Source organism: Styela clava, chromosome 1, assembly GCF_964204865.1.
Source record: "Styela clava chromosome 1, kaStyClav1.hap1.2, whole genome shotgun sequence".
In the NCBI taxonomy this organism is placed as follows: domain Eukaryota; kingdom Metazoa; phylum Chordata; class Ascidiacea; order Stolidobranchia; family Styelidae; genus Styela; species Styela clava.
This window is the reverse complement of record NC_135250.1, coordinates 10,199,025-10,211,013: the sequence shown is the minus strand read 5'-3', so window position 1 is coordinate 10,211,013 and position 11,989 is coordinate 10,199,025. Positions and strand designations below refer to the sequence as shown.

The window sequence follows — 11,989 nt, the reverse complement described above, 5'->3', positions numbered from 1 at the left end:
TTTGTTTCTGGCACCTCCAGGAGTTGATCTCTATCAGTCGACCGCAAGGTATTACGGGATTTTAGTCGATCTCAGTCGAAGGCAGGTTGGCCAACCCCTGGCCTATACCAACCAGTGGTTACGTGAACCACCCCACGACAGAGATGAGTCCAGCAATCCTCTCGTAGGCTACATATTCATCTCCCACGGTATTCAAATCAACGCTGCAAGGGCGTAGCCAGCCACCAGGAGAAGATAGCCGATAGGATTTACATATTTATCCCGGGGAGTGGAAAGTCGATAAGAAGGCTTAACCGTTTGGCGAAACACGTCCTCTCGTCCGGTTATCATTCTATGTCGGGTATTTGTTTTCGAAAGCATGGACTTGATGGTGGGGGAAGGCGTAACCGACCAGCGGTTACGTGAACCACCCTACAGCGGCGAGGAGTCCAGCAATCCTCTCGCACATAACCATCCCCGCATAGGATTCGAACTTGCGAACCCACGCAGAGTAATCAGAGGTGCGTTGGTGAGTGTATTCCTAACGCCACATCGCTAACTCGCGCCTTCCTCCCCGAACGAGGCCAGGTAAAGCAACTACTGATATCCAACGACATCTCAAAAAAACTCTCGAAGTTCTACAAGTACAACCGCGCAAATACTGAAATACGTCTATTTAGTTAGTTTGAAGGCAAACGCCAAAAAATGTCAGATTATTACGTACGGTACCGGTAGTGTTAGAAAGAGTTGTCTCATTTATGCGGTCTTGCAATTAGCGGAATTATACGGTGACTTATCATTGCCTTTGAGTGAGGAAAAGTTGACACTGGAATGCGGTACCGCATCCAAATCTGGCTAACGTACCGTAGGTACCGTACAGTTGTGTTGGTTTGTCTATTTGCGTCAGTTCCAAATTCGCAAACCAAAATCTGCGCAAGTTTTATGTACGGAAAGGACAAGCACAGCAATTTCAAACGTAAATCACGACAGAGTGAAAGTGACATTCCCACGCTCAGACTGACAGACAAAGGGCAGAAGGTTTGCATACGTATTCTGGTATTGGATTTTGTCTTGGTTCCGAAGATAATATCATCATTGAAGGTGGAAGTTTATTACAGCATTAAGAAAAACAGATTTTCAAATGTCAATGGTATGTGTCTTTTATTGTCGTATTACAGTATTGTGTCATTTTTTAATAACATTACAGTAGTCTATTATAAAAAATTCATCACAATCTCAGAATTACTGAATTACAGACATCAATGACAGAGTGAAAAGTTTATCGCTATTTCTTGATGACTGTCCTTGTCTCAGTTGTCTGGCTGTACTGACAGGACTGCTGACTGTGGTCTGGTGGTGTTGATTTCAATTTCCGTAATGCTGTAATCGTAATGCATAGCAGCTGTTAACTGTCGAGCTATCCCTGTGGCCATTTTCAGCTTTGATGTATGGTACGGTACCGTACCTATTCCTAGTAGTGCACGGTTTAAAAATACCTTGGTTGCTGTGTTCTGTGCAAGCTATAATCTGATAATTGAGTTTTGTAAGATATTCGTAAATTAGAATTCACTCTAAAAAACATTATTTGATTAAATTGTAAGTTTTTGTAACCTAATAATGTTTTGTTTGGATAAAATCATAAACCAGTAAACTTACCAGTGGCTATTCAGCTATTTGAGCTGACATGCATCGATGATTGGATGAGTTCAGAATCCCTTTCTCCTATGACAGTATGATCATCTTTTCATGATTTGTGCCTTGCATTGAGTTGCCAGTGTGGAATGTTCTTAAAACCTGGTAGCGATGAGTGAGCAGAGGAGCCGAATACATTAAATGCCTCTGATAGACTATTTTATACATTGATATATATCAGGAGTTGATATAAGTGGGGTCAATGGGGCTATGTAATCATAAATTGAATAGTAAAATACAGCATACTGTAACAGTACAGCACACTATCCAAATTCCAAGAATTCCCCTCCATTTGGCTCAATAAAACAAACACTCTATGTGTCTCACAAACGAGGGGCGTCTGGGACCACGTCAGATGCTTCATATCACTCCATGCTCGTCTCAATAATAATCTAAATTAATCGCGGCTGTCACATGACCAAAATTGCTCTTTTTTTTCTAAAAACTCTCGAATGCTACGGTGAAAATTTTTTTCCTTTGGTAAATCGGATCAACTTTTTCCAAGGGATTCAATGATGACGTTACTAAATTGCGCTTTTTTGTAGTATTTTGCTCAACTTCATTATACTGTATTATTACCGATATTGAGGGACAACAATGTCCAGACGTCTCCCAAAGGATGGGTGTACGATCATCTGTAAAATGGGTTTCTCTGAAACGGGACAATGTCACCCGTTTTGTATAGTGTGCCGTACTGCATAACCGAACATCTTATACATACAAATGAAAGATTTATTCTGTTTTATTTTTTTCAAATTATCAAGTTGTTTATTTAGATTCAAAGTGACCTGTTACACTGATTTTTGTGCGGCACTTGTACTTAATAATATTAATCATTTTTACTGGATGGAGGTCTACAACCTCAAATCATCAAAATGGCCCATGGCATCAAAATGGTTTGGAATCATTGAAAACTAAAAAACATGATAGTTGTTAATTTTTATTATAGCACCAGGAATGGCTGAAATTGTAACTGGTAACTTTGTTTATCATTCCATTCTGTGCTGTTTGGAAAAATATCACTAAAATATATCTAGTTCATCCTGTTATCATTGAACTTTTCTACCAATATAAATCAAGATTCCGGTGAGTAATGCTTTATTAGTAATAAAAAATCGATACATTATATCAGGCAAACCGATAGTTTTCTGAAAAAATGGCAGAATAATAATGAGTCTTTCGTTTGATGTCCCGTGAGAGGTGTGGGATATCTGACACAGCTGTCAAGAAGTCATTTCTATTTGTAAGATAAATTTTACTTGTACTCTATATTGCAATTACTATTGAATATTTAAATAATACTGTTAGATTTATTCCAACAATTCATAAAGTGGAGATAATTCAATTGTCAGATACTTTTGTTAAGAAGTTTCTAACGTAAGAACTCAAGTAAGTTTAGTTATATGATAACATTTTTTCATTATTGTTTTTGATTTGCCTTTTAAGACAATGAATTCAGATCTATATGAACACTGGAGTGAAAAAGATGGCTATACTTAAAATTGACCTTGTATTACCCTATATCCTCGCGTATGAGTCAAGTTTAAAACTCAAAAAAAAAATGACAAACTAAGGGGTGGCATACGTGCATAACTCTGATTGCACTAAAAATTCGGCTTATACACTCATAACTCTGATCACACTAAAACAAAATAACATTATGCTAACTAAATTACACAGCTACAACTCGAACCATGACAAGTTCCCAAGATAAGAGCGTACGATTTGTAGGGAGGCTTATATGCAAATTTTTATAAATTCATTGTTTGAGGGCCGTATTTAGAGGGTCCGCTTATATGCGAGGATTCACAGTAATAATTATTTCATTTTGAAATAAGATCAAATGCCTTCGTGTTTGGCTATACGATGTTGCAACACACGTTGAGCGGTGGTTTAGTCAGCAGCTAACCTTATTTATACTGATTTATTGATCTGTGAGGTCTTTCAATCTAATTTTGATTGGGTTGTCTTACATTTCACATGTCTGTAGTGCTTTCACTCATAGCAATACATTTAAGGGAGCTTGTTTTTGTTGACTCTTTGATTTCAAATAGAATCATATTTTAATTTGAGTTTTTGAAGAACTTGATATAATTACATTAGTAGTATTACATTAGAAAATTTTTTTCTATTAAGAAAAGAATCAATGCTATTTTTGATTTATAAAAAAAATTTCATATTGTGTATCACTTGGAAGACTGATAAAGATAAAAAGAGCCTTTAAGCCTTCAGTTGCTTCACTTACATCTCTTGCTGTAGACATATTGAAATTATTTAGAATATTTGTCAGAAAAAATTTTGTTTTATTATTTAAGTGCTGTAACTAGTGTATACTGACTGAGCGTATAATGTTTATCGAATTTCCTTCGATGGGTTTGGGTAAGAGTGTGGCCAATTTAAATATGCAACATAAAAATTAACGAAAAAAATATTGTATATTACCTTGGTGTAAGCACAAGATATGTGATTTCCTACTTTTTATATGTTTTTTAATTTTTACAATAAATTTGTTTATAATAATTGATTTTAAAACAGTTTTAATTTGCTTCTAGCATCAGAAATAGCAGAATAGATGAGAATCAGAGATAGTTTATGACTAGTTTGTCTGTTTATCACTTCTTCATACTTGCTGCAACATAATACATATGCTAAATTTTCCATCCTGGTTAGACTTAGCTTCATCAGGCATGTGATGTACTTACTTGATTTAACGTGATCATAAGATTAAATTTAGCTCGGAAATGGGGCGTAATTAATTATTGATTTGACTTCTTTTCCCCTTAAGGCATCAAGATTGAGCACGTTGGCAATGACTGACTATGCGTAAAAAATTTTATAGACTAGTCATGACTCATGAGATAGAATTTTTTGTAGGCTACAATTTCTATAAATAATAATAAGTCATTATAGAAACAGAAAATTTTAATTTTTTCTATTTCTAGCAAAAACATTTATAATTTGAAATATCTGTGTGGTTGCAATTCTTCTATGCTGTTTGTTATGGATTATAGTTGTCTAAGTTTGCCAAATTTGATTTTAAAAATTTGAAAAAGATTTTTTTCACTTTGTGGTTGGAAATGCTGCATCGATAATATATAATTCAATGCCTTGATCTAATAAGCACGTGCCTGATTCATATATATTAGGTAGATCACAAATAAGGTGGTTAACTGAATTTAAAAATAATATTATGAACTGTTTTAGAAAGTGGTCTTTATTAGTAGTATGAGTTGGCTGTTGTTCTTTCAAGGAATACTGCATTCTAATAATTTTTTTTTATTGATTTTACAGCAACCCCCTGGTGCTTTCCTTACTTTATATAAATTTCTGTTATGTCCATATGCCCATATAGCAAAAACACAAAACCAAGTACACAAGTTAATCCCGCGAGTAACAACAATAAGAAAAACAAAGATGAAAGGTCGTTTAATGCCAGCAGTGCTGCTAACATCAGCAAAGTCACGCCTAAGAAGACCTATTATGAAAACAAGAGAGGGAGTGCTGATTTTTTAGGCAATCGTTCGAGTGGAAAGGGAAATTGGAGGGGGAAAGGCGAGGTTCTTAATCGAAAATCGCATAAATATGAACGATATGCTTCTGGATCATCATACTTGAAACCAGATGGTAACGTGAAAGAAACTACAAAAAAGATTTCATTAAATCATTTGCTCAATTTCAAGTTTGAGTCTAGGAATGCTGCTGATGAACCAATCTCTAATCACATAAGGTACAACAAAAATAACAGAAAATCATCTCATGGAAATGCATTTAGCAGAGAAAGATTCCTGCAAGCTAATTGTGAATTTATTGTGAGTGAAGATGGGGACTATTCAGTGCATTATGTAGATCCTGATGTTCTTGTTCCATGGGATAAGGTCAAACAAGTTCGTGTAAAGTCTGAAAAAGATTGGTTTTGTCCGATTTGTTTGTACCCACCTTCTGTTGCGAAGATTACGAAATGTGGCCACATATATTGTTGGCCGTGTATTTTGCACTATCTTGCGCTTGAAGATAAAAAGTCTGGATGTCGGGAATGCCCAATTTGTCAAGTTGACGTTCGAAACGAAGATTTGCGCAGTGTTGTTATCGAGGAAGAAGCAATACTTCTAATTGGATCTGAAATTACAATGGAGTTATTATATCGTCCACAAGATTCGTTGATTCCCAAACTTCTGTCCGAAAGTGCTGAAATCTCAATAACGAAGGATACAGAAGCATTGAATCGAAGAACAAAAATTTCTAAGTACTCTCCAGTACAAGTTTTAGATTTAGTTATTGAGCTTGAACTTGAAGAATTGAAATCAAAACTTGCTGAAGATTTAGATGATTTGGAAAAGATTTTTGTTCAGGCAGCGATTACGGAATGTGAGGATAAGAAGACCCAACTTATCGGTGAAATATCTCAACAATGCGACATTGACGTTAAATCTCTTAGCGTCACTGATTCAGAGTTATGTCGTGATGACTTGGCTTGTAAAACGGAAATGGAAAACCCCATCAGCCCTGCAGCAGACAATATCTCTAGCAGCGATAGCAGCAATGTGTCTGGACGTGTCAATGCTAGAAAAAAGCCATCTGCTTACTACTTTTATCAGCAAAATAATGGAGAACATATCTATTTGAACGGGATCAATGTCAAATGTCTTTTAAAAGAATATGGAAGTTTCCAAAAATGCCCATCCAAAATCACTGGAGAACTCGTCAATGTGGAACGCTTCGTCATGACAGAAGAGCTGCGAAAACGTCATAAATATCTTTCACATTTACCACTTTCATGCGAATACAGAATTGTGGAGCTTGATTTGCATTCTCCAATCATTTCTGAAGAAACTTTGCAAGAGTTTGAAGGTCAGATTAAGCAAAGAAAGGTTAACAGACAAAGAAAAGAGCGAGAGGAAAACGCCTCAAGGCGCAAAGCAGAAATTCAAGAACGCCAAAGGCTTCAAGATTTCATCAGAAGTCAGTCATCGGGACAAAGTTACCAAGCTCTTGCAAATTCAGCGTCAACTGGTTCAGTGTCTGTTTTTGTTACAAGCAGTGAAATTCCATCTCCTAATCTTTCTCAAAATTCTTCATCAGCCTCGATGTCGCCACATTATGGCACATCTCCAGCAGGTCACCATGATAGCGATACAAAATCTTTTGCAGAAATGTTAAAGCTTGGTGAAGCTTGTGCTTTTAAGCCAGTTGCAAGACGTCAACAATTTCCAATACAGTCTACTCCGTTAAAAACAGAATACAACAACAATGTGACAAAAGCGGTGGATGAAGATGACCAGGAAGATCCGTTTTATGTTGCTCCAACATACAAGTCTTCTTTTGGAGATGCTCTGAGCATGGCTTTAGATGCGATCGACGCCTCGGCTTCTACTGGAAAAGTTGATGCTGCAGTAGAAAAACAGTCGAAGAAGAAGCAAAAACGTAAGAAGAAACAAACCCTGCTCTTCTCAACGTCTTCTCAGCTGCATCACCTATAAATTAACGCATTTGTTGGTGAATGATTAATAAAGACTTCGTGTATGAAGTTAGACATTTTCTTATTAAAATTTTGTAGATACATTTCTGATTTCTTTTAGGGGAAAGCATCACATGTACTGTTAATTGTATCCTTGATCTTTCATCTAACTAGCCCCAATGGTAATCCATGATTCTCATAACAGTTATTCCGACTATTGTTCTGGCTTTTTTCATCTAAGCGGCCTTTGTGATTCTGTGCTGATGAAGTTCCAAAGGATATCATTTTCTTACTTGAAAGTGTCTTATTTGTGTCTATCTTTGCTTAGATTGATTTTAGATAGCAAGGATATGAACTGGTTCGACTTGGCATATGACCAATATACTATTTGAGTATATTTTTCATTTGTTGAACAGTGCAAATCTCCGTTGTATTTTGGCGTGAATGCAAATTTGTTCTAATTATCAAAATTCTAATTTTAGTTTGTTTTTCTGTTCAATTTCGTCAAAATATATTTGATCTTATTTATTTAGCCTATTTAAATTTGAATGCAAGTTTTGGCTGAGGTTTTTTATTTTTTTCATTTTGAAAAGAAATTTGGGAGTTTTGTAATTTATACGCTGCTACCTTGAGTCAAATAATAAAATCAAATATGAATAGCTATTTCATGTCTGTATCTGAATAGTTTATTATTATACTAAAAATATTTGCGGTAATTTACATTTTGATTTGAAGTGTAATAAATAGCCCAATTATGTGATTTAAGTCATGTTTCATTCCAATTCTAAACAGATTATTATGAAAATGCTTCAAAAAGAGCAAATTTACTTTAAAACTGCGGTTTCAGTTATCTGGGTTATAATACAATCACTTTAAATATCAAATTTTGTATGGGCTAATTTTTTGATCATATTTACTTCGTTGAGGCATATTACGCAAAGCCTCCTGGAATTACCACAATCTTGTTTTGCTAACTTAACTGATATAGTTTCAGCATTAATTTTTATATATTGAAATAGTTCACTATCTGTATTAAATTGGGCAAATTTTAACACCAGCTTCATTTTGATTATGACATAGGATCCAATTTCGATCTAATTTATGATAAGAAATTTGATACGGTAGACATCAGTCATAATAATCCCTTTGCGGCAGCCACCAGAAGTTACTGAAGCGTTACCTACTCTATTCTCTCTCCTTTTCTCTTTTTACAAATTTAGAATAGAGGCTGTTCATTTTTTGTGATGTATGAAACATACAGCTGCTTAGTGCTAATTTGAATAACACCATTGTGATTTAGGTTGTAAAATTTAGCACCATTTCACAAGTTCTTTCTAGGAGACTCATTTTTTTCTTCAGGACAATTTCAAAATATTGATGTGGACCCAACAAAAGTATACCATATTCAGATAGCATGATTGTTCTAACATTTATTTAACTTAGCCTATTTTGCTTGGTTCGCAGCAAATTGGTTGTATTTTCGGGTACAAAATGGAATTTTTAATTTTGTACATCGCTAAAAACATATTTTGAAAGTCATGTCAATTTTTGTTTGAACTATATTTTATGATCCGACCTGTTTTTCAAATTATTGTATATTGGTAATAATTAACAAGAACTAATATATCAAATTTTACGATCATCAGTGAAGGTAAATAGTGCTTTATTTCATGTTATATCATACATGCTATTTACCTGAACGTCATCATCATGTTGAACCTTTTTTGGGGAACATGATATCTAAAAACATGCAGCAAAGAACGTCTACGTTGTTTATGAACAAAATCGTTTTGGTTATATTACAGTGCATTAAAATGTGAAATTTGGAATATTTGTGCTGGAATGCCATAGAATTGAGGGTAAAATTCGAAATATGTTATGATTTTGTTGCCAAAAAGGGCCAAGTTGAAGATTTAGAATTTAAATTTATTGTAGGATAGAATCCTGGAGCACCCAACTATTTACATAATATGGACTATTTTGCCAATTGTTATAGAAATTTTTACTTTATCGAATTTTTTATTTATTCGACAATTCAAAGAATGACATTTGGTTATTATTTATTTTTGAAATTATTTAACATATCCAGTTAATTTGAGAATGCTATCTGTATTTAACATCGGACTGTGTCTGTGTGTTATGGAAATATTATATTATACAAGATCTAACCACTTCCTGTCACACGACCACTTCAAACCTACCGTAATAATAATCTATAATCTATTGGTTTCCTTTGATTTTTTATATATTGAGTGGATTTCATTCAGTTATTCAGATGTATTACCAACATTTTTTGAATTTTTGATATTCTGTATTGGAAAGTTCAATTTTGGTTATTTGGAATATTTCCGCTAATTTAAAATAATATGTCATAGGATTCTTTCGTAAAATTTCATATTTTTTCTGATTTGTACAAGGCATGATGCATATGTAATGTTAACTATTTTTTACAATGGCCCATTATTTTGCGAGTATCGTTGACTTTGTGTAAGCTTCGCCAAATATTTGCATTTCTTGTTTGCTGTGACATTCAGTCACCCTCATTCCTGTTGTTGTTTGTTTGCCTTTACGCCATTGTCCAACAGGAGGTGTTTTGTCTGGCCAAATATTTTCGCCAATTTGTGGATTTATCAAAAATTATAAAGGGCTGAGTTTTGCGAATAAATACCGATGTTTTTATAATCCCAAATGATAATGACCGAAAACTGACTATATCGAAATTTTAGGAATATAAAGTGTCGTAAAGAAGAGGCGCCAGGTCAACGTAGCTTTTGCACGAAGCGTCTTAGATTACTGAAACTTTTGGCTACATTCATATAAAAACAGAAGTTCAAGTGTTGAATAAATTTTCTTCATTTTTGTTTAGGCTAATGATAAATTGTAAGTGTCAAAATAAACAAAAGACATGATTTTTCTAGTAGAAAATCAATATATTTGAGAAAAAATAATTTGCAAATTGCAATATTCCCCTTATTTCAAAACTTCCACAAATTTATCATATTTTACTGAAGAGAATATGTATATTAGTTCCTAGTAGTGTATATTTTACCATCTGATAATTGAATTCTATTTGACCTTCAATTGATATGGGCATTAGAAAGTGTGACGCAATTATTCATGTTTACTTCAATATGATGTATTTCCCACGTAATCTACAATTTGTTTTCCATAATATTAATATTACACAGTTCTGAGATAAATAATTCTTATTTTGATTCTCCCTCAGTCTGAGTACATAAGTAGGTCTGTTATGATTCATTTATGTTGTATGGATTATCATATCACATAGTGGTTTGGCTATGACCATATAAAACCAGTTTACTACAGTAACATTTGTTTTTCAGAAGCATATTGATAAACGAAACACAATCCAAATGCGCACACTATCACGTATCACTGGGGCATGATATATAATCTTGTGCTTGTGAACATGAACTGCTTATGTGTTGGTGCTCTCTTTTCTCAGTTCATTTTTCGAGTTCATATTTGTGTTTTCAGTTCTGGGTAATAGATATAGAAATAATAATCATTATATTTGTTAAATTTTAAATTTACTTGCTGATTTATGATTAGTTTATGTATGGTTCATAGTTGAACCAATGATATTCTTCATTTAAAAATTTCCGATCATGTATAATATGGTAAGACCATTTTCATTGCCTTTGTAATTTAGGCCAGTAGGAGCGGAAATAGGACTGTCTGGGTTCCAAATTATGTCTTTTCATAATTATTGAGACCAAAAGCCATGAGTTGGAAGAATAAAACTTTTTTCGCTTTAAAAAAAAAAATTGATAAATAGTTGCAAATTGCCGCTGTATATTACGTAAATGTTAATATTTTGACCCAGAAATATTTTATTTTAAATAATTGCCACATTGTGTATTATAATATTCAAATATAGTGCCAGTTAATTTTGTGTTTTTCAAAATATCTAGATTTTGTTTCACGATTTTCACAAAATTAGATAGCTGTTGCCATTTTCAGACATAGCCTATCATTTCTTGTAATATTTTGATAGATTTGATCCTGCTTGTGTCTACTGTTATTAAAATAACTTCAAAGCATTGAATTGGTGTCCATTTATAAATCCCTATTCTTCATTAATATTTCTGTGACAGGTTTAAATGTAGTTGGTTTTCAGGGTTTTCTTTTCATAGTGTGATGTTCTGATGTGCTTTTTTCAATTTACTGTCAATATCGTTTTTTTTTTATTCAGAAAATGGAGTATTTTGATTGGTGAATTTGAAAAAAAAAAGTTTTTGAAATCAGTTGGAAAATTCTTGACACTATGTAACTTCTCTAGTAAGCTAATTGCAATATTTCCTTTCCTATGTTTTCAACTTTAAAATTGTCAAAGATTTTAGGTATTCAGTTAATAATTTGTGATTTCGTTTTCCTGTTCAAATGCGTACTAATAGTTTTATTTTTTGTAGGTAAAATTATAATATTATCTCATTTATTATTACCGGTAAATCAATTTATATGATTGGAGTGCTGTTTCATGAAATTCAATTATGCATTTGTGTATCGGTATAATAGATTTTCCCTTTTGAATTTGAAAACTGTTCATGAAGATTGCTTTATTTTACTATTACTTGTGAAGTGTGAAAAATTGGCATTTTTAAGTTTTGTAATCTAAAATGCTGTATTCATGTCTTCTCATTAAAATGGTATTTTTAATATTTCAACTGCAAGATAATTCATTCATAATTAAAAAATGTTTGTCTTTCATTTCATGGTATAATTAACAGTACATGTGATTTCTTTTCATTTTTATGCATTAAGAGTTACTTCAGTACTAGTAAAAATATTTGGCATATGCCTAGTGTAGCTAGCTGCTCATTGGGACCATTCCTGTAATGC

At 33.4% G+C, this 11,989-nt stretch overlaps 1 protein-coding gene across 1 annotated transcript; it reads left to right on the top strand.

The window, feature by feature from the left end:
- The first annotated feature begins 1,105 nt into the window (after positions 1-1,105).
- On the top strand, positions 1,106-11,912 carry LOC120340728 (E3 ubiquitin-protein ligase RNF10-like). Its single transcript, XM_039409078.2, has 2 exons — positions 1,106-1,129; positions 4,963-11,912. Exon 2 carries the CDS (start codon positions 5,004-5,006, stop codon positions 7,146-7,148), a length of 2,145 nt encoding a protein of 714 aa, XP_039265012.2. The 5' UTR covers positions 1,106-1,129; positions 4,963-5,003; the 3' UTR covers positions 7,149-11,912.
- Positions 11,913-11,989: the final 77 nt, after the last annotated feature.